We start from the raw sequence: 27,331 nt of genomic DNA, 5'->3' as shown, positions 1-27,331 counted from the left end.
CCTAGCTGTATTGTGGCTGGACCTAACTAATGCGTATGGGTCGATCCCACACAAACTGGTTGAGCATGCTTTGCACCTCCACCATGTCCCCAGCAAGATCAAGGACCTAATCCTGGACTATTACGCCAATTTCAGGCTTAGGGTCACTTCTAGGGCAGTTACTTCAGACTGGCACCGACTCCAAAAAGGTATAATAACAGGCTGTACCATCTCAGTTACGCTCTTTGCCCTGGCAATGAACATGGTGGTAAAGGCTGCGGAGGTGGAGTGCAGAGGGCCGTTAACAAGGTCAGATGTTCGTCAGCCCCCTATCAGAGCCTATATGGATGACCTCACCATTACAACATCATCAGTTCCCGGGTGTAGGTGGATCTTGCAAGGTCTTGAGAGACTCATCTCATGGGCAAGGATGAGTTTTAAACCTTCCAAGTCAAGATCGATGGTACTGAAGAAGGGCAAGGTGACGGACAAGTTCCGGTTCTCAATTTCAGGAACCATTATTCCATCCATAACGGAACAACCAGTTAAGAGCTTGGGGAAACGCTTTGACTCCAGCCTGAAAGACTCTACTGCTATTCAGAAGGCAAATGAGGAGCTGGGAGCGTGGCTTATTAAGGTGGATAAGTCCGGCTTGCCTGGAAGATTTAAAGCCTGGATCTACCAGCATTCCATCCTGCCCCGAATCCTGTGGCCCTTGCTTGTCTATACAGTTCCAATAACTACTGTGGAATCCCTTGAAAGAAAGATCAGTGGCTTTCTTCGTAAGTGGCTGGGACTTCCCCGCAGTCTCACCAGCGCTGCCTTGTATGGGACAAGCAACAGCGTGCAGTTACCCTTCAGTGGTCTCACAGAAGAGTTCAAGGTGGCTCGCACACGAGAAGCCCTACAGTACAGAGATTCTAAAGACTGCAAGGTGGCATCAGCAGGCATTGAGGTAAGGACAGGAAGAAAGTGGAAGGCTGAGAAGGCAGTTGAGGTGGCGGAGTCACGCCTAAGGCAGAAAACACTAATGGGGGTCTTAGCAACAGGGGGAGCAGGCTTGGGGTACGTCCCAAAGGCCCAGGTCAGCAGGGCACAGGGAAAGGAGAGACACCAGCTACTCCAGGAAGAGGTCCGAGCAGGTGTGGAGGAGGAGCGAGTAAGCAGAGCTGTAGGCCTTGAGCGGCAGGGAGCATGGACAAGGTGGGAGGGCACCTTGCAGCGCAAGGTCACCTGGGCAAACATCATGCAGGCAGACTTCCACCGGATCCGATTCCTAGTGCAGGCAGTATACGACACTCTGCCAAGCCCAGCAAACCTCCATCTGTGGGGAAAGCGCGAGACACCTGCCTGTCCCCTGTGCTCTGGAAGAGGGACCCTAGAACACCTCCTTAGCAGCTGCCCAAGGGCCCTGGCCGATGGTCGGTATCGTTGGCGGCACGACCAGGTGCTCAGAGTAGTTGCTGAAAAGATTGCCTCAGCAATCAGCACCAGCAAGCATCATCATGCTCCGAGGAAGGCAATCTCTTTTATTAAGGCTGGAGAGAAACCCCAGGTGCGCCCACATTTGACAACTGGCCTTCTCAACACAGCCTCTGATTGGCAGCTACAGGCTGACCTGGGTAAACAACTAAAGTTCCCTCAGAACATTGCAAAAACATCACTCCGGCCAGACTTGATAATTATTTCTGAGGCCTCAAAACAGCTGATCATGCTGGAACTCACAGTGCCCTGGGAAGAGCGGATTGAGGAGGCTAATGAAAGGAAACGAGGAAAGTACCAGGAACTAGTGCAAGAGTGCAGGGGAAGGGGCTGGAAGACTTTCTATGAGCCCATAGAAGTGGGTTGTAGGGGCTTTGCAGGACGATCACTCTGCAAAGTCCTAGGCCGGCTGGGCGTGGCTGGGGCAGCCAAGAAGAGGGCCATCCAGGCTGTGAGTGAAGCGGCAGAGAAAGCCACAAGGTGGCTGTGGATTAAGAGGGCTGATCCGTGGGTAGCTACTGGTACGCAAGTCGGGGCCTGATCACCCCCGGCTGGGTCGCCTGGGCGAGGGTGTATGATGTTGTGAGACCCGAAACACCTGATGACCCTAGGATACATCACTGAAGATGCGTACCAGTGCATCCAGGAGATGTGTCTTTATAGTTAAACTCTGGCTGAGCCAGTGACGCCTAGGAAGAGTCTAGGTGACAACCAAGAAAGTTTGGTGACGGCTGGAGAGACAGATGACAGCTCGGAAAGACGGCTCCAGGGGCAGGGTGGGCTAGCATCCCGGTCTGCAGTTTTCGCGAGAAAGCACCCAAAAAGCTATGGAAAGCCCTAAAGAAAGATACCCCCAGGAGACCCCGAGAGGGGGGGAGGATGAGGTCTCCAATCGGACGGACTTAAGGTTAACGACTAATGCAATGGAAAGGACTACGAGTAAGACATGTATCTGCGGCAAGCTGTGCAAGAACCAGCGTGGCCTAAATGTCCATCAGGCTAGAATGAAATGTTTGGAGCGGGAGAGTGAGGTGCAACGCACAGGTCCTGAACCTGGTGAGACGCAGGAGGAGCCCGGCCAGGAGGCACCCCACAGAGCCCAGTCCCTCCATGCACAGGACTCTTCCAATCCAAGCAGTGTAGTTCCACAACAGCGGATTAAGTGGCCCCCAGCCAGCAGCCAGAGCGAGTGGCAGAAGTTTGATGAGGATGTCTCCAACATCATACAAGCTGTGGCCAAAAGAGAGAGACCCGAAACACCTGATGACCCTAGGATACATCACTGAAGATGCGTACCAGTGCATCCAGGAGATGTGTCTTTATAGAATAAAGCACCAAATCCACACTTTTAAGCTTAAATTCTTTTTAATCAATTTTAAATCATGCTTTTTATTTTTGTTTTTTAATGTCTCTGTAAAGCACTTTGAATGACCTTGTTGTTGAATTGTGCTATATAAATAAACTCGCCTTACTGAATACTATGTCACTTATTTATGTGCAAATGTTTAATAATGAAGAACATTAAAGCATTACTGTTGGCCACATGTCGGCAGAGTTATGTGACATTAGTGATGTTTGTACTGACTTGGTTTTAAAGCCTTTAAAATATTCGCTGTTCAATAGTCGACCTTAATCTTACAGAGAATGTGATGATTTTATGGATAATTAAAGTCAGTCATATATCCACAAACACAACAAGCTGAAAGTCAGTGATGCTGCTCGGTTTGCAGTCCTGAATATCACGGCACAAGCAGGATTCACTGCACTGTTAATGTTAGCTATGTTATATTGCTGCCTCTGTTCGGTGGTGTCGAGCCAAACGGACTTTAACGTGTGTTTGAACGAGCTGACGGTTCACTCGTTAAGCTGAAAGAAAGATGCCTCCGTGCAAGCTTGAACATGTTGCGTGTGCCGTCGGAACTGGATTTCAGTCTAAACTGGTGTCCGTGTTGGTCCTGCAGAGAATCAGAGTTGGAAAAGTTGTTAATGTAGCAAAAACCAAAATGTAATGCATTTTGTTCATAATCTCTTTAAAGTCATGATCTTTTTTTTTATCGCTGTCACTGGAGTGGGTAAATGAGTCTGAAAAGTTAAAAAAACAGATTTACATTTATTGTTTATTACTTTTATCGTCATCATCCCATTTATACTATTTAAGAAATAACGTGTAAAATAACCTTTTGTTTGCCTTTGGAGACTCGGCGTTTGAACCATCCCAGATATCTGCACCAGGGAACCAACTTCTCAAGCCGGTAAAAAGGTCAAGGACACAGTTACACGATCGCTAAACTAACCTGTTTTTGAATAAAAGAAAACCATATAAGCATGATCCCTGGAATCTCGGTTTAAAAAAAGAGAAGCACTACAAATTACTTTTCTTATGTTTAGTATACAGGAGTTGCTGCTCACACTCTGAGTTGCACTAGTGTGTCTGTCAGACGCCCGCACGCGCAGTCACACCGGACACTTCCTGACCTTATTTCCACGAGCCCTCGACTCAGCTGCAAAGTTCTTACGGGGTCAGTTTCATCAGAATTATCTGCCATCATTCAGACATAAGTTGAGCAATGGTTTAACCAATTTTTTCCATCAAGCCATGAAGGGATGCCGGAATTAAACAGAACATAGGATGTAAGTTAAGGAAATATAAGTTTGACCTTGGAGCACATCTCCTTCAGCGTTCACAATAATGGATTGCATTTCTCTCAGTCAACTGACTGTTTAGGGGGGAAAGCGGCTAATAGTTAGTGGGCTCTGTGTTTGTTGTTTTTTAATCACACTAGGAGTGAACAAAAGCAGAAAACAACCCTGTAAAGATGCAGACTGTGATAGTCTGGTTTATACCACAAATCTTACCAGCTGTAACTGAGTTTTTTGTGGTTTAAGTTATAAGTACGTGTCAAGACTTCTGTCTCCCAGCAACATTGCCGATGTGATCCTTCTTTTTTGTTCCCTATTAATGATCTACGGTAATATGTGATATTGCCCCCATAAAATAATAAGGCTTTAATGAAATCATTGTGATACAGAGATTTGGATTCTTGTGCGTGCAATGTGCATGAAGTAGATAAACAAGAAATTTAGTCAAGATTGGATGTACTTCTGTGTTTACCAACTGCTCCAAACTGACTTTATGCTTCATACGTGTCAACTCAGGGAACTCCTGTTGTGACCTCCCCTCTGTGAGCACACACGCACACACACACACACGCACGCACGCACGCACGCACACACACACATGCACACACACACATGCACACACAGAAAGAGAGAAACAGAGATCATTAATGCAGAGGATTGCAGCAGCTCTTGTATTTTCACTCTCTGCTGGATTTTAGATGAACAGTCACATAAATCTCGCTCCAAATTATTTGAAAAAAACATCAAAGTATCACAGTATCGTGTTTTTTTGTTAGGGTCAAACTTCTCTTTGGGTAAAAATTAAGCCAACATCCAAGTGTCAAAGGTCGGTTCCAGGATGAAGGTCAAAGGGAAAGTCCCTGGGACGCTTCCGGTTATGTTTCCATCCGGCGTAGTCATCTGACGGGTCCGTGCTATATCGCCCTTCCTGACCCGGACTGGTATAACGTTTTGTAGAAAAGTTTGATCGATTCGCATGTCTGTCTGTGCTGTGCTTTACAAACACTCTTAAAGAAAAACAAACATCAGCCAAACACACGGTTCATCCTGATTGTCAGGTGTCGGCCATCCAGATTCCAGAGGTGCTGTGAAAGGTCATAAAGTTAACACTGTGCTGTAAAAAGAAGGCTGGAGTGCACAGAAACTGGTAGAGATGCAGGTATCTGGTCGTCCTGGGTTCCACAGACTATAAGCTAAAAAGAATAAACACATTAAGTTGCTGCACATTTGTAGAATAACATTTGAGATTACTTTAAAAATATTTTTTTATTACATTAAATGTAAACAGTCAAATGGAAGTCTTTCTAAAGTTATTTCATGATATTTATATTATGAAAAGCAGATTTTTGACAATTTAAGGTTTTTACATTTTTAGATAAAATAAACACAAAAAAACAAATAACAAGAACACAAAGCTGGCAAACCCAACCAAAACTGACCAAAATCTACTGAAAATACTCCCACATGACAGAACCTCTCCTCTGCCTCTCTGGCTACATATCTCTCAATAGAACGATCTGTGGTTTGCTATCTCTCACCATCAGAACGCTCCACAAATCCTGCGAATGACTCACTTCCTTATAAACAGTGTTGGCAAGTTATTTTGAAAAAGTAATTAATTATACTTCTTCAAATAAGTCACTTAGTTAGTAACTGAGTTACAAGATTCTGAAAGTAATGAATTACTTGAAAAGTAACTATAGCGTTACTTTAAAAAAAAGTTTAACCCTCTGGGCTCCAGGGGATAATTGGCCAATTTTAACTACTTTTGATTTTACCTCCATATTTCACCTTTACAAACGATTTACTTTGCCTTGTTTGGCATCATTCTTTTCAGCACAACCTCACATGTCTGAATTTACAGTCATGTTCTCATTTTGACATACTGTACTGACACAATTGATCTAAAATCAGACAAAAACATAAAATCCGAGTAGAAAAAGTTATATATTTTACTGTAACAACCACAAACATGTTTAATGAATCACATTTCATAATTTTACATGCAAATATTAATTGACAATTTTAAAATCATATGCAAAAGTTTTGCAAACAACAAAGTTTTTGCAGCCATTTACCTTTTACCCCTTTTTTATAACCATTTCAAACAATTTACAGAACAATCAGCTGTTCTGCATTCAATAAGATGCCACACAAATTATTTGTGCCACTCCAAATATTTCTGTCCACTATAAAGGAAAACATCACAGCCTGATACCTGCAGGTCTGACAGCAGCAGGTGTATCACTGCTGTTTCTACCTGGAGACAGCAGTCGCTACTACTAGACACTACCTTTGTTCAATAATTAGACACAATAACAGTACTTTCATTACAGCAAATATATATGGTTACAATAATAAATCTGAAAATGATAAATTACTTGACTCCTTAGAAGAAATAATGAATAACTCCTTACTAAAAGATAAAATGGTTAGAATGCAGATTAATAAATTAATGGCTCATTATGGAATAAAGCTAACAGAGAGAAGTCCTTTTGTACCAATTGGGAACTTTTTAAATTTGAAGCATGCAAATTCTTGAGAAGATATGGGAGTCAAATTATTAAATCAAGGAAAGCTGAAGAGGAAGAAGTGATCAGCAAAATTGCCTCTTATTACCAGAAATCCCCAGAAGAAATCTCAGAGGAAGATAAATTAACTTTACTAGACCTTCAAAATAAATTGGACGGTTTATATCAGAATCAGAATCAGAATCAGAATACTTTATTGATCCCTGGGGGAAATTATTTTTTGTTACAGTGCTCCATTTTAAACCAATATTAAAACAAGACAGACAATACGCTAATATATATCGATGCAAGGCTGAGGGTGCTTTTGTAAGATCCAGGAAGAGGTGGCTGGAGGAGAGAGAACAAAATTCTGCTTTTTCAGGCTTGAAAAATACAGATCCAAAACCAACTAAATATTAATGGCATTGTCTCTGACAATCCTAGAGAAATTTCACATTTCTGTGCCAAATTCTATACTAAACTGTACAACTCAAACTATGATGAGGATGTCTCAACACTGTTTCTCAATAATATTAAAAACCTAAAAACTATTGTTGTGGAAGATAGAAGTCTCTGTGACAGCCCTCTGACTGTGGAGGGAGTTTGTAATTCTATTTCTGCACTTAAGGCCAACAAATCTCCTGGCACAGATGGTTCAACTGCAGAGTTTTATACATCATTTTCTAATCTCCTGGCTGCGTTCTTACTGCAGGTTTTCATAGAAAGTATGGAGAATAACACCCTCCCTCCTACTCTTACTCAGGGTCTCATAACACTTATTCCAAAGCCAAACAAAGACTTACTTCTTATTGATAATTGGAGACCCGTCTGTCTGCTCAATAATGACTATGAGATTATGGCTTTAGTACTTGCTAACAGAATTAAAGAGTTCTTGGATACAATTATCGATGAGACACAATCAGGCTTTATGAGAAACAGACACATTTCTAATAACATTAGACTGGTTTTGGATCTACACTCAACAAAAATATAAACGCAACACCTTTGTTACTGCTCCCATTCCCCATGGGATGGATGTAGAGACCTAAAATTCATTCCAGATACACAATATAACCATCCCTCCCAAACAGTGGTCACAAATCAGTCCAAATGTGTGGTAGTGGGCACATCTGCCATATTGAGATAATCCATCCCACCTCACAGGTGTGCCACATCAGGATGCTGATCTGACATCATGAGTAGTGCACAGGTGTACCTCAGACTGCCCACAACAAAAGGCCACCCTGGAATGTGCAGTTTTTTGCGCTATTGGGGGTCTGGGGACCCAGAACCGGTCAGTATCTGGTGTGACCACCATTTGCCTCATGCAGTGCAACACATCGTCGCATGGAGTCTATCAGATTGTCAATTGTGGCCTGTGGAATGTTGGTCCACTCCACTTCAATGGCTGTGCGAGGTTGTTGGATATTCGTGGGAACTGGTACACGCTGTCGTGAAAATTAGTAAAGACATCGACCGCATGCTCTTTAATTTTATATGGAAAAACCATAAGCAGGTCCTCTTAGCATGGACCCTCATTTATAAACACAACTTCTCACCACACATATAACTCATCTGGAACAACAGAGATATTTTATTTCAAAACAAATCACTTTTCCTGGAAACTTGGGTCCAAAATGGGATCCTATTGGTGGCTCAGCTGGTTAATAAAGAGGGAGCACTACTTACTTACAATGAATTCCTTACACTATATAATTTTCCCATCAGTGTTTGGGAATTCTCAATGGTGCTTGGTGCCATACCCTCAGGTACTTTAATGTTATATAAAAACACTGACAGTTCAATATCTACCTCAGTCACTCTCTCTGATCCAGCTGAGTCAGCAGTGGGAAAAATCTGCTTTTCACAGGAACTTGGTAACAGCAATAAGAGAATACGTAGTTTATTCCAAGAATATATCGTGTCTCTCCCATATATATAATATCTTACTGGAACCGACATGTTCCAGATATCACCTGGAAGACCGTCTGGATGATCCCATAAATATCTAATTGTAAACAAGGTGAAGGAAATCTCATATAAAATTCTTCATAAATGTTACCCAGCCAGTCACTATATGGTAACATTTAAAAGAGACTCACGTACTCATATAATTATTTTTTTTACCCCTGGTTTTGTATGTTCATGTTCTGTTCTTTCTTAAACTTCATCTATTTGTATGTTGTATACTTATTGTGTGTTCAATAAAGTTCAGTAAAAAAGTACGTTCTAAATGACGCTTCAGACGTCACTAATCACGTGACTCTGGCCAAACGAATCAAGCCTCGACACAGTGCTTCTGAAGCAGCGTGTTGATCTTTTTCACACACGCACCGGAGCGTCAGCTTCAAGCGGACCATCGCTACCTCTCACATCTAAAGGTAAGTGTCAAGGTAACTTTGAACTGAGTTCAGTCAATCTCGAGTTTTTCGAAGTTTTCTGAATGAAGTTTTCTGTTGCTCTCTGTGAGAGGAGACCGTTAAAGGCGAGGCTCTCCAGAGTGTAGCAAAACAGGAGACCACAGCTGTGTGTGTGTAAGTGTGCAAACGAACAGATTAGAAGTGCAAGTGAGCCACGAGTAAAGAAAGGTCACGTTTCGTGATTTGTTTTTCTCACCACTGATCACGCGCTCAACACTCTACACATACTTGCATCACACGCGCGCTCTCAAGCATCGGTATAGGGCTTTGAAGCTGACGTCACGCCGCAATGCATTGTGGGAGCGGATCTAGAAGGGTGGCAAGTGCCACCCTAAAATGATCCCTTGCCACCCCAAGTGCCACCCCAGTTTTGCATATGAAAGTGTTGTTTATTAAAATAAGATAGCATTAACAGTTTGAGCGTAGTTACAGTCAGCTGTGAATATAAATGTTAAAACTGAATATATTGCATAGTGTCCCCCCCCCCCCCCCCCCCCCCCCTCCATCAGTAACAAATGGTTCAGCCCATAGCAGGACCGGCTTTTTTCTTTTTTTCAGTAGTTTCACATAAGTTTGTAATTTTTACTCCAGGATGCGGATGGATGATGTGCGTCCTGCGCCACCCATACGATCTGGGGCGTATCGGAGCCATTTTTGGACTGCTTGTGCAAAGACAAACTCGGACATAGAGTTTGCCCCTAACTGCTGCGTCAGGCCATCTAGGACAAAAATACACACACAAACAAAAAAAGTGAATTAGAGCACATGAATAAGCTCTTGTTAACTGTCTTCAGCGGGGAGAAAGTATGTAAACTCCTAGGCTGATAAACATGAAAGTTACCAGGCGTAAATCTGCAAACTGCCGCATTTGATTCCCAAAGAGCTATGAGCGGAAAAAGTGATAAGTCTTAGCATGGTGTGTCGTGTATCCTTTAAAACAAAATAAACATGGGGGTCTTCGGGCTGTACAAACTACAACCTGAGGACTAAACAAGCTGAAGACCAAAGACTCCATCTCCAGATTAACCGGACATGAAAGTCTTGTTATTAAGAAAGACAAAGTAATATAGCAAAAACTGGACAGGAAATGTGAAACACACCCAGCAGATCAATTGATCCCTTTATTGTTCACTTTAGGCTCATAAAACTACAATAAACGGTAAAACTTACAGCGCTGTGCAGATGCATGTTTGGTATCTTTAAATGCCCTTTTTTGCTTTGTCTGGTCCTTGGTTTTTTTCCCTGCCCAGTTGAGTACCGAGGCTCGTTTGTAATGGCATAAGCCATTACACAGCGGACTCGCACCTCCAGTGTGGTCCCTCCAATCAAGGCAAAGCGTCTCACCTATAGACACATTTTAAGAGATGTAATTAGCGTGTCTCGTGTCTTAAATGTGTATGCAAGTGCTTGTGTGTATAATCAACATGCCGTCGTTATGTATTTAAATCACATCTGACAGCTATTACACTTTATAGTTACAAAGTGTACATAACCTTTATATACTTACCATTGCCTTATTTGCCTCTTGTGATCTAAGAGCTGCCTCTGCATTGTTTAGCTCCTCAATGTTGTGCAAGGGCAAATCCAGAGGCAGTACCCCAGCATCTACCGATTCATTGCAGCAGGGATGGCGGATGGCTCTGACCTCCTCACGGAGTTCATTAACTGCTCTGGTCCGGTCTGACAGCATAGTTAACATCTTTTGTGAGGTCGCATCTGTTTCAAAGAACAATTCTAGAAAGATTAATGGCTTAAGCAGTGAGAGGCGAAAAACTAATATATCCATAAATGATGGTGTAACATTCTGCATTCAAGTATAAGTTGTTCTAACTGCTAAAAGTGTTTGCTAGTTTTTGCCTGTCACATATATTTGATATTTGTATATGTAGCTGCCATCACCAGTGTGTGAATTGTGTGTGAATGGGTGGATGACTGAATGTGTAAAGCGCTTTGGGGTCCTTAGGGACTAGTTAAAGCGCTGTACAAATACAGGCCATTTACCATTTATACCATGTAAAATCTGAAATTCCAAGATTTTCAAACTTGCCTTGTAATAGTGGCCTCACAGAGTCTCTGGACTCTACAGAAAAAAATCACAACAAGATGACATTCAGGAGTATAAATTTGTGCTTTGAAGATAAGAGCACAATGACATTGTGATTCAGCTTTAAAACAATTTGAAAAGCATACCATCTATAGGGAAGTCCTCGACATCAGACTCTGCATGCTGGGGAGATCGCAAAGCTGTGTCATTTTGTGTGTTCTGCCAGAGTGGCGAAAGGTGCCGGAAGCTGGGCGGGGCATTATGATGCTCGCTGTCAGTGGGCTGGGGGGAAGACTGCGGAGTGGTGAGGGCTGTTTAGAAAAAGTTAATTTTTGTTAAGTGGATGGTAGTTACCAAATCAGATCTGAAAAAAAGAGGAAAAATAGGGCACAATGTCAATAAGGAGGGAAAACTAGATACAAAGACGGCTCATAGAAGCTGAACCGAGTCCTATGTGTGAAGGGACAGTAACTGCGTGTGCATATGTAAGCATTTAAACACTGAAGATAGTAAAATTAACAGTATTTTGTCTAAGTCTGCCATTGTAGGAATTCATGGCACCAAGACAAAAACGTGGCGCACAGTGTGACGTCAAAATAGGCGCACACCTTTGACGCTGCGTTTTCTCCGTTTTCCTCGTCCACACGTAAATGCTAAAACGGAGTTTTCGAAAATATCCACCCTAGCAGGCTTCTGTGGAGATCAGGGAAATTATTTTACTACTATTGTTAAATAATCATCATCATTACCATTGCATTAATAATATAATTTACAGTATTGATATTGCATTCAGATGTTTAAACAGTGTGTGTGTCTTTCAGAAAGACTAAGTTGCAGGCTGACAGGAAGTTGCAGGCTTTGCAGAAATGAAACAAGTTATTCTGAGGAGCTGGTTAGACGAGGCTATTTGAATTACTAGGTTATTCAAATTGTCTGGTATACTTTTATATTCTTTTATTAAGCTTTTAGTAGAGGTTCTTGATTAGAACATTTATTCAATATAGTACATATAGTTTCAGTTAGGTTGTTACACATAGAGTTGGATGTCTCGAGACCACTTTTACGTGGTCTTGGTCTCGTCTTGGTCTCGACGGACTTTTGTCTTGGTCTTGGTCTCGCTGTTTCGGTCTTGCGTTCTCAAATCGACATAGTGTTCGGAAGATTTGGAGTCAACCATCAGCGGAGTGGGGGGGGTGGCTTACTGGGCTTAAGCCCGTGTCATTTTTTCAGAAGCATGGGGTCTTTTGGAGTGTAATTTTTTTAGTTAGATGCCTGACTGACAACTGTATAAAACAAAAACAACACACGAAGCACAGAGCGCACCGTCGTAAATTCCCCCTAATTTTGGTATGATCCGAGCTCAGGCACTAGGCGACTGAGCACAGCACCCATGTGAGCGAGGGGGGAGAAGCTGCTGCCTGCGAGTTTGCTGCAGACAGAGGAGAGCTTAAGTTTGACCAGGTACCAAAGCAAATCATTCGTACTGAACTAATAATGTAAATATGACGGTGTATCACAAAAGATTGATATCAAACTGATCACTTGGTTGCGTTACTTGCTCTTCGAGTGAATCAACAAATGGATAAATAAAAAGCCGAACAGCAATGCTGATTTTTTAGAGAGTCTTAGCTTACATTTCATATTTTCAGTTGTTTCCCTCCACGGCTAAACAAACTCTCTAAATCGGTTTCAATTGTGTACTGATGAACACAACAATGGACATAAGGAGCTTCTTTCAAAGAAAAAACTCAGGTAGATGTTATTTTATATATTGTGCTTTGGATGTTGTTCAGTATATCTATGCAAAACAAGAGGAATTTCAATACACAGCAGTATATTCACAGTTGAAACCAGATATTTACATACACTTTATGGAGAAAACATAAAAACTTTTTTTGCTGTTAAACATCAATTTAGAGTAAACTTTTGTTTTAGATAAATAAATGTTGAAATATCTTTTGAATTAGTTAAATGTCAGAATAAAAAGAGGGAGCTGTCTATTTTAATCACTTTCATGAAATTTAGGAGTACATATACACTAAGTTTATTGTTAATTAATAAGAAAACTCCAGACGATTCGATTCTGAGCTGAAGAAGCTTCTGATAGGTTAGTAGAGTCCATGTGAGTAAATTGGTGGCACAGCTGTGGATGCATATAAGGCAAAACACAGAGCCTGTTTCTGTGACATGGGAAAATCAAGAGATGTCAACCAAAACACCAGGAAAAGAACTGTGGAGCTCCATAAGTGTGGCTCAATTTTGAATACAATTTGGTGCCATTTGCAATTAAGAAATACAGATAGTTTCTCTCTTTACTCTTAAAGTTAACAAATATGTTTTTTATATTTATCAATCTAAAAAAATAAACATTTAGTCTGATTTGATGTTACAATTAAAAAAGTGTTTGTGTTTTTATCTGAAGAGTACATAAATATGTGGTTTCAACTGTATATTTGATGATGTTGGTGTTTGGCTTGTCAGCACAAAGAGGGAGAGAGAGGAGCAGAGAGGGAGAGAGAGGAGCAGAGAGGGAGAGAGAGGAGCAGAGAGGGAGAGAGAGGAGCAGAGAGGGAGAGAGAGGAACAGAGAGGGAGAGAGAGGAGCAGAGAGGGAGAGAGAGAATGACGACAGAACAGAGATGGAACAAGAGCAGGTGAGACACACATGTTAGTCAAATGGTTGTTTGCCAAAACTCATCAGAACATGTATCTAGTACCTAGTGTTTCTTTTTAGATACCATTTGTTACTTTTCAAATTCTATATTTATTAAGTTATGCAGCTTGTTTGCACAACAAGGCTAAATAATTATATAAACTTTTCTCAATCTAAATATTGTACTTTGGTAGAATTAAAAAATAAGTGTAGTGCAGGTCTATGATGATTTTTAGTGCTACTATCATCTAGTTCTGATTCTGGTTCTGTCTTGGTTAAGTCCTCAGTAGTCCTGGGCCCTATTTCAGGAAGCCGGTTTAGTGCAAACTCTGAGTAAGTATACCCTGAGTTAACGAAAACTCTGGGTTTTCGGTTTCACAAAGCGAGTTTAGATTAATCCTGAGTGAGTTACTATGACGACACACTCCGTGAAGCTAACTTGCCCCCTAGCAGGTTTACTTCAACTAACCCTGACGTTCTCCGCCTCTGTGTCGGAAACCTGACTGTAGGAAGTGTCAGACATGGCGTGCTCCTTCCTTGAAGAGCCAGTAGATGTTGAAGCCCAAATTCTCCGCAGAGCTCTCCGCTGGGAGAGAGTGATTAGAGCGCGTTTGGACATTTTATCATTTCCTGATGATTTTCTGTGTGAACGTCACCGTTTCTCAGCACAATCTATAATTCATTTGAATAACATCCTCAGGCCTAATATTGCTCATGTGACACATCGCGGACATTCTCTCAGTTCTGTACATATTATTTGTATCGCACTTCGGTTTTTTGCAAACGGGAGCTTTCTGTATAATATTGGTGATGCTGAGCACGTTTCCAAGGCTACCGTCTGTCGGGCAGTCAGGAATGTTACAGTTGCACTGAAACGTCTCCTGTACTTGTTTGTGGTGTTCCCATTATCACAAATGTGGAAGCCAACTGCTCAGCCTCTGTGAGTGGTGGTGGTGGAGGACCCCCACCTGTTTTTCGGGCCTCTGCTTTTTTTCTGTTGGCTATAACGGGTCACATTTGAGCATACAGAGTAATCAAATATGTACTTGTAATGTGCTCAGATAATTTCAATAAGTGCTTACAGAAAGAAAATTAATGTAGCCTCTAACTGCAATTGATTTACATCGGACAAACAGACCAAGCACTATGGCTCATAATACAATTACACCTTACCTGTTTGGACTATATTTTTATATTTCATTTTTACTTGCTGCCAGGCACGTTTGGGGCCTGTTGGGTTGCACCTGCGCTCACATCACATCACAAAATAAAATGTATGAGATAAAAAATAAAATAAAATATAATAAAATAACGTGTTAAATGGGTGGAAATCCCTAGATCAATGTTTAAATTAACACTCACGCATTGACTCTGTCAGCTATGTTTTGCCATGCATGCTCCCTTTGTTTTGCAGCTGAGGCTGTGTTACTTTTTTCCTGCAAAATTTGCATGTTATCGGCATATGCTGCCATCAGAATTTCGGCCTCAAGCGCTGTAAGGTACGTTGACCGCGCCTTCTTTCCCTCCGTCTCCATGGTGACTCGCTTAATCTGTGCTCCACTAATCAGGGCTTTATGTATCCTCGTGCGCGCGCTTAACTCGAGGTTAAAGCAACTCCGCGTTGATTGAACTAATTGTTATCAGCCTTTCTGAAACCGAATATTCCGAGTTGGACAGTTCGGGGTTACTCAACCCTGAGTATCGTTTTTCACTCTGAGTTTTCTAAACCGGCTTCCTGAAATAGGGCCCTGATTTTGAACTGTTGTAGTCCTGTTTTAATTCCGGATCAGTTCTGGGTCTGGTTGAATTGGGGTTTAGTCCCTGTGTCTTGATACAGGCCCGACTTTGTTCTGCCTTGCTGCTTAATTAAAAAAACTAGTTTAAGGTGTCCTGCATAGAATAGCATCTGGCTGCAGTTTAAAGACTTTTTTTGTCTCGGTCTCGGTCTTGGTCTTGGTCTCGTCTTGACTCGGTCTCGGTCTTGGTCTCGTCTCAACTTGTTCTTGGTCTTGTCTTGGTCTCGATACCCTCTGGTCTTGGTCTTGTCTTGGTCTCGATACCCCCCTGGTCTTGGTCTTGTCTTGGTCTCGATACCCTCTGGTCTTGGTCTTGTCTTGGTCTCGGATTAGGCGGTCTTGACTACAAGTCTAGTTACACATAAGGATGAGCCTCTGTTCTGGTGAAAGGTCAGAAGTGCAACGGGTGAGATGAGAGAGCATTTAAGGGCGAGACACACATACAGTTAGTGAGCGTTAGTAGGCAAGAGGTGACATACACATATACGCACACACATTAGTTAGACTCATTTATAGGTGAGAAGTTGGTCATGTTTGTCTCTGGAAAGAGGAACAGTTTCTTGTTGTCTCTGCAAGAAAGAGGAACAGCGTCTGGCAGGATGTGGGGCTCGTGTTCCAGACGAGATAGAAGACAACGTTCTTTTAAACCGTGTTAAAAGTCATTGTGCTTTTGATTTGACGTATGTATATATTCTGTCTGTGACGTATGAAGGGGCGTCATTAATTCAAACCCTGATGCTATAAAAATCTGTGTATGCTTTGATTAAGTCAGAGAACCGTTCCTGTCTGCGAACAGGCACTGGTCTTCCCACGCGTGTATTCATTAAAATCAATTGTTTTGACCAAGATCTTCTGGACCATGGTTGTTTGTACTCTCCTTCATCAATATTTGAACCTTAACACTTCTTTAAAAATCTCAGTTTTCAGTTAACGAAAACGCAGTTTACGTGTGGACAAAAGGTGCAAACACAAGTTAGGTGAGCGTGCAACGTAAAGTTTGAATTGAGTGCGAATTGAAGCGGGTGCTCTCCAATCATTAAAAGTAACAAAGTCATTGAACACATTTATACAGTTACCTTTACGTTTATCAATTATATATCACAGATTTAATTTTTTTGTAGTACTATGCTAAAAAGCAACTACAGAGCGAAAGTCTGGGTCAAGCGCCGAGGCGATGGCAAGAACAAAGGAATCCTCGACGCGTTAAAGCTAGCTTTGTAAGGGATTATAACAGCAAAGTATGAAACGAAAATGTTTTCTTTGTTGATAGACTTTGTTTGCAGTGCAATTTATTTGTTGCCAGATTGTAAGATGAAAGTAGACACAGTTTCAGGCTCCCACATTTTGTCCGAAACTGTACATTAACGAGTTTTTTTTTCCTTTTTTTTCTTTCTTTTTTTTGCTGTTATTCAAATGCAACCGTGGAAATAACGAATAGAAAAAAATTCATTCATTCTTACCTTATACTAATCGTGGTGCAGGCCAGTGCAGTACATGAACTGATGCCTTCTCCGGTCAATTCCGCTGAGAGTAAATCTAATGTCCTCCTCTACTGTACAAGACAATGGTTACCTGGAGGGATGTACCAATGTGATAGGGGTGCTGCAGAATAGTCCAAGTGATCGCTGCTTTAATTTCCCGGTCAACTATACATAAATTGCATGTCGACACGATTTTTTAAAGCTGGTGCACTAGACCAAAAGTCATTGATAACAAAAGAACAATAAATCTACTTTCTCCGGTACTTTATACGCGCTCAGTTGCAATGCAATTTAACGCTCAACTACAGATCGATGGCTTTTTGATGGTGGCCAGCGCCGAATGATGGTCAACTATAAATAGATGTTTTCTCGACGTTGTTGTTGTCACCTGGTCGACTACAAATAGATCAAATATCAATGACAAAAAAACAACGGTAAATCAACTTCATTACAAGGGCAAACCTGGTAGGGTCCGTCAGACCGGTGACAGCCATCCAGGGAACCTGTTTCAGTTGCCGAAGATTCCGCGAATTCGCTCCACCGCAGCGAAGATGAGGTAAGAGAAGGCGGGAATGCTGAATCTCTTCAGCCAAGCCGACAACAGGTACCAGCCAGGTGCCAATAGGTTCCAGGAAGCGACAGGAGACAAAACGCCAGTGCAAAGGTCTGAATTCAGTCAGAGTGCATTCGGAAACTAATCTGTTACTGCCAGATGAAAGAGCCAAATATGATTTCAGTTTCACGAGTAGCCCGCTACGTTTTCCCCGACGTTTAAAGCGCTTCCTCTTATGAGATGTGGTAGGGGTGTAATCCAGGTGATGCGGTACTCCAGATAGTAGCAGAGGTAGAAAAAAGTCCTGTCCATCAGCGTTAGTCCTTCCCAAATTCTCTGTGGCAAATCGAATATTTAACAGAGCTTCACGATCGTAGGTCAATAGAGAGTCAGCGTTGTTCAATAAAAGTGACGAAAACAATAGAAACACGCAGAGCAAAAGTGGATCCGACAACCGTGGACGGCGAGCCATGCACACCGGCACCATCTTACACGGAAGAATATATATATTTCGAGATGATGGCAGCAGCAGCAGCCGTTCTTCTCAGCATGAGTAGCTTAATGTTGTTCGTGTGTAATTCACGTTGAGTAGGCTAACCACGTTATTACATTAATGCATGTAAGGTGAACTAGCAAACATCATCATAGCTACATGCGGCTGTCTTCTTGTTTGATGGCAGATACTCCCTTCACCCTGGCCAAAAAGGCTAAAATGACCAAAGAAAAAGTGGAAAACAGTTAAACATGAGAGGTTTTTGGACAAAGTTTGTGTGTTTGTTTTTTTTTTTGTTTTTTGTTTTTTTGTTTTTTTTCCTTCATTGTTTAAGCACTGCTTCCAGCCAAGAGTGATACCATATATGCCTCATAGCTGTAGAAAAGGCTAAAATTGTTATCTTTTTACAAAAAACAGCTGAACATGAGGTTTTTGGACCAATTTTGTGTTCTCCATTCTTTAAGCACCGGTTTGAGCACCGTTTAAGCACCGGCACGGTTTCAAAAGTACCGGTTTGGCACCGGTATCGGATAAAACCTAAACGATACCCATCCCTAGTGTTGAGCGCTCAGTGCATCTGCGTTCGACTACTACGCCTAGGCTGCACTGTCGAGTGCAGATCCACTGAGCGTAGCGCAAGCTAGCAAGACAGAAGCTAAGCTCGTTGCAACATGGCAACTGCCTCAATGCTACCCGAAATTGAAGCTCCCCCACCCTCATTCAGATCTGGTGTTTGGAACTGTCTTGATTTTCATGTGAAGCATGACCCTGATGGTAAGCGCGTCATGGACAAAAGTAAAACAGTATGTCGGCTGTGCCACGCAATGCTCAATTGGTGGGAACTAGTGTGTTAGCGCAGTTAGCTTGTTAATGTGTTGACGCCGTCCAGCCCCACACACGGGGCGATCCATGGTAACTCGTTAAGGGAGATTTGTGGCGTTAACGTCATTTTAACGAGATTAACGCTGACAGCACTAGTGGGAACACAACGAATATGACTGCACATTTATGCCGACATCATCCTAGTGCAAAGACAAGTGGAAGCAGACAAAAACAACAAGCACGCATGCCACAAACTTTACAGACTGATTTAGACAGCTGTTAGCACATGATTCTCCTTATAGGGACCTGATATGTTTAATATGCTGCTGAGAATATAGCCAGAAGAAGAGTATAGTATAGCTTTTATTTTGGAAAGAGCCATTTCTCTGTAATAAACTCTCTTTTCCAAAGATGAGTGATTCCTCAATCAGATTTATTTATTTATTTATTTTTGTTGTTTCATCAACATTAAATTTAAAAACTGTACTTTTGAGTTAAAATATATATTTATAATTTTAATAAATGACAAATTAAAAAGGCATGAAAATTTTTGTCTCTAAAAAAATATTGAACCGTGACACCAAAGTATCGAACCGACTGAACTGTGAATTTTGTGTATCGTTGCACTCCTAGTGTGAGGTAAAAGTGCTACAATGAAAAACATTTCAAGAAAATGTAAAATAAATGTATTCCAGGATAAAACTCAGCTGTCTTTGTCTTAACGCTGCAAATCGTTGTGTCGGCTCACTGGGCATTTGATTCCAATAACAGGCCTCAGTCTCTCCTGCTACTGGTCTGCATACTGCTAAATTTGGTATCGGTGCTCAAACCTTTTGTGTCTGTTTGCCCACCTCGGGAAGCAAAAATTTGTTTTTTTGTCAGATGAACATATGAGACACTTTGACTCTTCAGTGCAGTGTGGAGCCTAACAAAGATCTGTTTTGTGTCCCAGCTGATCAGCAGGAGAAGAGTCTGACGGAGCAGCAGAGGAACATTTTCAGCTACTTGGACTCAGCTCAGCCACTACAGAGGAAACAATGAGCTCAACACAGAAGGTGACAGACAGAGCTGGGCGATATGACCAAAAATATTTATCACGATATACATTTGAAAATTTGCGATAACAATATAACTGATGATATAATTGATGCAAGACAAAATACTTTACAACTCCACAACTTTATTAGTGCAAAAAAAAACCCCATCAATGTATTTGCACTTAAAGAACTATGGGCTCAAAATGTGGTCATAAATATTTTGTACTTGTAAAAAAGATTTGTATGTGTAAAAAGAATTTGTGTGTGCGTAAAAAAGATTTGTGTGTGCGTAAAAAAGATTTGTGTGTGCGTAAAAAAGATTTGTGTGCGGACTTAGAAAAAAAACCCCTGCAAGTTACAAATGCGGATTTTGACCCTATTTTTCTTCCTTTCATCTGATTGGTCAATCAGATTTCTTTCGTGGTGATGAAGGAAAACGCTGGGTTGGCATGTAAAAGGGCATTTATTCCCTTCAAAGACCTGCAGTTCAAAAAAAGCGCCCCTCCGACAGCCAAACCCATCTGTTCTCTGATTGGATTGTTACATTTGTGATTGACCAATCAGATGAAAGGAAGAAAAATAGGGTCAAAATCCGCACTTGTAACTTGCAGGGGTTTTTTTTCTAAGTCCGCACACAAATCTTTTTTACGCACGCACAAATCTTTTTTACAAGTACAAAATATTTATGACCACATTTTGAGCCCGTAAACAAGCAGCTTTTTTTTTTTTTTTATGTGTATTAAAATTTAACAGTGCAAATGCAAATGTCAGCCAATTTCCTCTGGAAAATCCTTTTGGTTAAACTCTCAGCAAGCAATTTGCATTTGCACTGTTACATTTTTATATAACTTTAATACACATAAAAAACAGCTGCTTGTTTAAGTGAAAATATATTGATGGATTTTTTTGCACTAATAAAGTTGTGGAGTTGTAAAGTATTTTGTCTCGCCTCAATTATATCGTCAGTTATATTGTTATCGCAAATTTTCAAATGTATATCGTGATAAATATTTTTGGTTATATCGCCCTGCTCTACTTTCATGTGTTACTGTTTAGGCTTAAATTGGTTTGATGTTTGGTGCCTTTTCCTTAATGTAAAAAAAACCCCTTAGGTTACAATCAGACATTTTTCTTGCATTTGATTTGATAAATTTTGATCTTTTGATTGATAAACTAAAATGTTATGGATTTTCACCAGCTGCTTTGTGCTGGAAAAAAATTATTTGGACAGAAGATAGCAGAAGGTTTATTGTAATGGTTGATAGGTTTGTAGCTTGAACCTATCCGCTGGAACGTTGAGGACAATATAATTACACTGCAAAGCAAGACACAAGTAGGCAAAGTTCTTCATGGTACTCGTGCACGGGAGAGACCGGACAAACGCCGTTCCTTCGCTTGACCCCAGTTGCTCTCGCCCGCTCTCCCGTACCACTGTTCTTTTATTGAGGTTACATGAATATGCATCGGTTCATTAACATATGACGTCTACATACACACAAAGAGTACCTTGCCTGTGTATGTGGGTGTATGTGTGTGTGTGTGTATGTGTGTGTGTGTGTGTGTGTGTGTGTGTGAGATCCAGATGTGACCCTGTGAAGACTCCCCAAAGCTGGTGCCAGGAGTCTAGCGGTCCATCTGAACAAAAGGCTCTTATACTTAAACAGATATACGTGTGCTTGCTATACCATAAATCAATAAGAAAAGATATGACCTCTCCTAGGAGGTGTGATCTACGCCGGAACACTCTGTAGAGGGAGTGAACGCACTCCCCCTTCATGCTACACAGAGCTGTTACAGACCTCCTAGGATGAGACATTCTTTCAATCTACAAATGATTATACACCTCTAAGCATATATGGTTAAATATTTCTAAGCATAAATGACAATCAACAATACAAATCTAACAATGGTTATTTCTCAGTTATGAACTGCGGTTTACCCCAAGGCAGCTGGCTCGCTCCACTTCTCTATTCAGTTTTCACTGATGATCTGCAATATGTCTTGGCTTAATCTTGGGTATGCCAATGATTCCACCATGTTTTATTCAGCCAGTGACAACTCTGAATTGACCAACGTGTCACAACAAAATTTGCTGAATGTGTTTGACTGGATAAGTAAAAACAACATGATTTTAAATGTATCTAAATCCAAATCTGTTAATTAGAAGCAGATTAGTCAACAGCCCACAACTGAGTCTTTCCATAGCCAGTGTTAGAACACGTCACCCAGATGAAACTACTCGGCGTTACCATAAATCACCACCTTTCATGGTCTCAGCACATCAATTGTTTTTAAGAAAATGGGACAAGGCATAGCTATGGCTATGAAATGCTCTTTCTGTATCACTTCAATTATGAAAGATGTCATTAATGCACTAGTAATGTCTCATCTGGAGTATTGTTCAATCATTTGGTCAGCAGCTAATAAGACAGATCTTAACAGACTTCAGTTAGTCCAGAATAAAGCGTCCAGATTAGTGTTAAGATGTTCATACTATAATAATATTGATAAAATGTATTATCAACTTTCTTGGCTTCCTGTACAGACTAAAATATTCTATGGCTTACTTGTATTTATAAAGAAAGCAATTCTCTTAAACACACCACATTTATTTCTGCTCAGCTGCAGTATCCAGATGAAATACATAATCATATTACACAGTTTTCAACAAACTGCAATTTAGTAAATGCTCGAGTTAAAAGTAACTTTTTGTAAAACTGTTACATTTAGAGCAACTTTTAAGTGGAATAAATTGCCTTATAAAATTAGAGAATTATTCAAACTATTCAAAGCTTCAATGAACACTTAACTATGGAAAAAAAAAAAAAAAAAGGATCCATAACTCAAAATTTCAAGTTACTTTTCTCAAAATTTTGAGTTATTAACTCGAAATTTCGAGTTAGCGCTGCCAATCAGTAATATATGTGAATGACGTCATTTCCTCGTTACCCGGAAGCTGAAGCCCTCAGCTACAAATGCTACAACTAAGCTTACATCCAGTCGTGAATGCACAGATTGCTGAGTGTTTTCAGCCTGGCTTCACAAATGATGAAATCCCTGTGTTATTAGCTGAATCACATGGTGTTACTATCAGCAAACGTACTCGCGAAAGCGCCAATTTGTTGGGATCCGTTTTTGAGTGCACGTTCCTCTGCCATGTGCTTCCGGGTAACAAGAAAGCGACCTCATTCACCTATATTTTTGATTGGCAGAGCTAACTCGAAGTTTCGAGTTATATTTCTCAAAATTTCAACTTATGGATACTAGCTGTTTTGTTTTTATTTAGTGGCGGAAACGGGCTTCCATACTTAAAAGCCGATTCACAGAGCTTTTAGTTGTTGTAAATATTGTAAGAGATGATTTGTTTTTGAAATTTGTGTAATGTGCCTGAATGTTATTGATATTATTATTATATTGTTATTATTGATTGCTTATATTTTAACAATTGTGAAACCTCATTGTGGATGTAAGAGCCAAATCATGTGGATATCTTGAATCCACTTTATTGTATAATATTTTATGTGATAGTATTTGACGGAAGATGAGCAACATCTGTTGTGGAAGCTAATGGGGTTCTTTTTAAATAAACAAAAATACGATTTAATATCACTGAATAATTATGTATAAATCTATAAAAATTAAAGAAATATGTAATAGGAAACTACACTATAATATAAATTATAAAATAATATAAAAGTGTGTGTGCATGTGTGCGTGCAATCACGAGGGATGGGCATGATTTTAGTGTTTGAACAGTCATGAATTATTTTTAACAGCAGGTTGGATGTAATGTGTTAGAACTACCAGCAGGTGGGGATAAGAGACCTTTAAGGTGTTTGGTGCCACACTCCACCTTCAGGTTTAAAACTAGTGTTAATGGAGGGAGTTTGAAGGTTGAGTTTGTTCCACGACTGCATTTCACTCACTGCCTCTGTTTGTATCTCTGTCACTGCAGGACCAACATGGAGCGAGAAGTCAGCGCTCTCAGGAGGCCGACAAACCTCACAGAAGAAAGGGAGAGAAAAAACACACCTGTGACGAGTGTGGGAAGGGTTTTACTGAGAAGGCTAATCTAAAACAGCATCAGGTCATCCACACTGGAGAGAGACCGTTCAGCTGTGACTTGTGTGGAAAGTCTTTTTCCTGGAAGGAATCCCTAAAACAACACCATCTCATCCACAGTGGAGTTAAAGCGTACAGCTGTGATCAGTGTGGCAGAGCTTTTACTCACAGCAGGAGCTTACAGAATCATCTAGTTACCCACTCTGGAATTAAGGCATACAGCTGTGATCAGTGTGGCAGAGCTTTTACTCACAGCAGGAGCTTACAGAATCATCTAGTTACCCACTCTGGAATTAAGGCATACAGCTGTGATCAGTGTGGCAGAGCTTTTACTCACAGCAGGAGCTTACAGAATCATCTAGTTACCCACTCTGGAATTAAGGCATACAGCTGTGACATCTGTGGAAAAACTTTCAGCCGGCAAGAGCACCGAAATAGACACCTACGCATTCACACCAGACATGATGTGTACTGCTGTGAACAGTGTGGCAAAGAGTTTATAACTCACACACAGTTACAACAACACATGTTTAGCCACACGGATGAGAGACCTTATAAATGTGACCTGTGTGAGAAGACTTTTAAAGCTCCACGTTACCTGAGAGAACACCAACAGATCCACACCAGAAAGAGACTCTACAAGTGCAGTTACTGTGAGGTATGTATTTATATTGTTATCTTGTCATTTTAGCCTGACTGTTTGGAACAACTCTGCTCATTAAACTGTGTTAGCATGTTAGCAATTCTACTGCATGGAAAAGCAGCTCTGAGTGATTATTCAGATTTTCATGTCAGTTATGATTTTAGTATTACTGTAGTATTATGGTGGTAGTATTGTAGTTATTGCAGCCCAGTAAACTGAGTGTGTTAACTGAAACAGTCAACTGTAATTGGACGTCTGCAGAGATGCTCTTTATTTCAGGCGACGTTCAGGGTAAAAATGTTGAAGGACTGACTTACACTGTCTTTGTGTCTTTGTTTAGAAGCAGAGCGACACAGATGGATCCAGTTCTCAACCCTGTCATCACCGTGGTGGTGGGAAAGACTTTCGTTGTGACCTCTGTGGAAAAACTTTCATTCAGCAAAAGACCCTAAAAAGACATCAACGTAGACACACTGGAGACAAACTGAAATACTGCAAAGAATGTGGGAGAAGCTTCCCCACATCAGGTGACTTAAAACGGCATGAACTGATTCACAGTGGGGTTAAAAAGCACCTCTGTGATCAGTGTGGGTCATCCTTCACCACTACAAATAAGCTTAAAAGACACAAACGAGTCCACACAGGAGAGAAACCATACAAGTGCAGACACTGTGACAGAAGCTTCTCAGATTCAGGTCATCGTAACAGGCATGAACGTACACACATGGAAGGAAACTACAGCTGTGACCAGTGTGACAAGAGCTTCAGGAATCTCAGTTCATACTCCGAACACAAACGATCCCACGTTACTAATAAACTGTTTCACTGTTACCAATGTGCCCAAACATTCACCTCATTGTCTGCTCTGTGCAAACATCAGCGTGATCACTCAGGGCTGAAATCACTCCCATAACTGGATCACAGTGAATCTGAAGAGACAGAAAGATCCTCTGGTTTCAGTGTCAGACTCAAAAAGCTTGAGATCAGGCTCCACAGAGTTCAGATAGAATCATTTAAACTTGTGTTGAACTGAACTGGTTGCTGGGCTGAACTTCTACATAATACAGATTTACATGGGATCTTATTTTCTGTCGTTTTACTGAGTCAGTTTTGTCCTTTTTTCTCTGTCCTGGTTTTGCTCGTCTATAAATAATTGAAACTCAGTCAAATAGTTCATTGTTCTCCAGCAAAACGTTTTGGAAACTCATGTTTAACCTTTAAAACTCTGACATGTTTTAGCACACAAGGCTTCATCGGGGAGTTCACTCATGATTGGACCATGAGAATAAAGGTTTTCAGTTCTTTCAAAGAGAGTCTTGGAGGTGTTTGATGTTTCTGTTTTTCTACAGAAAGGAAGAAACTATTTTTCTTGCTTTATGTAGTGTGGAAGTTTTTAATGTTTCTTTCATCTGTGATGTTCTTGAATGTGTTGACATGAAGATGGTACAAATAAACTGTCCTTTTAGCTTTAGCTCCTAATTTATTCATTATTTATGGATGTAGCACAGCAGCAGTTTCTTGATTAACACATGGAGGGCTCGGGATCTGATGGTAAATAATGTTTTGTGTCCTTGTACACATCATACAGCTCAGCTGTTCCACAGATGTCAGGTTTACACAGTGGGATGGTTTGTAAGAACGCAGCTCTCCTGTGGATAAATCCTTACTCTTAGCCTCAGGACCTCACACAGTCCCAGCAGGTTCGGTCAGAAGATTTATCCCTTATACCAAAACGTCACTGGTTGAACTGGCTGCGTGCATCTCTGAATGTAAATTGGTGCACTATTAATAGATCACTCTTGAACGGTATCGTCACCCTAATTTGCCCACTTAGTAAATCTCACTCATGGCCAAGAAATTGAAATAAATCTTGTTTCCCTGCTGGATAGTGATCCACTGTAACTCTGCTCCTCCTTCCTGTTTAGGATTTCTGTGGCTGAAGTAAAATTCCCTCCATCCATCACTTATCCCAGCTAACCCAAAGTAAAAGAAAGTTTTGCTCATCTTAAAAAAGCATTACAATAATGGGCATTACCAATGCAAACTGAATAATACAGAAGATGAAAGAAGAGACTTTGATCAGTTAATAAAGCTCATGATCTTGATTCATTGTGGCTGCTACACAGATACTTCTGGGTCACTTCTCTCAGTTAGGAGCCTTCCTCACCAAAACTGACTGTTGGACCACACCCCTGGTTTCATGAGAAATTGTTTCAGTCACGATTTCTCTTCCTGTATTTCAGAGTAAAGACTGAAGTGACAAATGGAAACATGTTTAAAAAACGCAATGTGAGAGAGACGTTGAGGTCCTTAGAAGTTACCCTGGGTTTTTCTGTCACCCTGCTAGATGTTACACACCTTGTCATTGGACTGATTTCTAAATTAAATGCGACGTAATATTTGCTCTTGGTTTGTTTCTCCTGTACAGAACCTTGCAGTACAACAGAAACCTAAAAACATTATTTGTAGTTGTTATTCTTAGTTGTTCTGCTGCCTAAATACCACAGGGTGTAATTATGAAGTTATTGAGCTGCATATACTTTACGACCTGCTTAAGTTCGAGGTCACAGCGTCTGTAGAGCAGCTGGAACATAATGAAGTCTACAAGGTTAAAGTTTTATCTTCACTTGTTGTTCTCTCTGCTGCTTGGTTTGATGGATCTGAGAGCTTTTGTTTTTATTACTGTTATTATAATTATCATTAATATTTTACTCTTT

At 40.9% G+C, this 27,331-nt stretch overlaps 1 protein-coding gene and 2 long non-coding RNA genes across 3 annotated transcripts; all 3 read left to right on the top strand.

Moving 5' to 3' along the window:
* Positions 1–187: 187 nt before the first annotated feature.
* On the top strand, positions 188–3,110 carry LOC146701611 (uncharacterized). The gene has a single exon (XM_085467901.1). The coding sequence runs from the start codon at positions 236–238 to the stop codon at positions 2,000–2,002; it is 1,767 nt and encodes a 588-aa protein (XP_085324027.1). The 5' UTR covers positions 188–235; the 3' UTR covers positions 2,003–3,110.
* Positions 3,111–8,693: 5,583 nt separating this feature from the next.
* On the top strand, positions 8,694–24,463 carry LOC146701610 (uncharacterized). Its single transcript, XR_014922209.1, has 3 exons — positions 8,694–8,992; positions 19,825–19,927; positions 23,865–24,463. It is a non-coding gene; the product is annotated as an uncharacterized LOC146701610 (long non-coding RNA).
* A 40-nt stretch (positions 24,464–24,503) lies between these two features.
* Positions 24,504–26,083, top strand: LOC146701609 (uncharacterized). Its single transcript, XR_014922210.1, has 2 exons — positions 24,504–24,629; positions 24,955–26,083. It is a non-coding gene; the product is annotated as an uncharacterized LOC146701609 (long non-coding RNA).
* Positions 26,084–27,331: the final 1,248 nt, after the last annotated feature.

This window comes from Copadichromis virginalis, linkage group LG9 (assembly GCF_057382275.1).
Source record: "Copadichromis virginalis isolate Kocher_CV1m ecotype Utaka linkage group LG9, C_Virginalis_male_GT1.1, whole genome shotgun sequence".
NCBI lineage: Eukaryota > Metazoa > Chordata > Actinopteri > Cichliformes > Cichlidae > Copadichromis > Copadichromis virginalis.
Note: the sequence above shows the minus strand (reverse complement) of the source record. Positions and strands in the feature narration are given on the sequence as shown.

Coding starts and splice junctions, on each gene's coding strand:
- LOC146701611 (XM_085467901.1), top strand. CDS start 236: ATGAACATGGTGGTAAAGGCTGCGGAGGTGGAGTGCAGAGGGCCGTTA.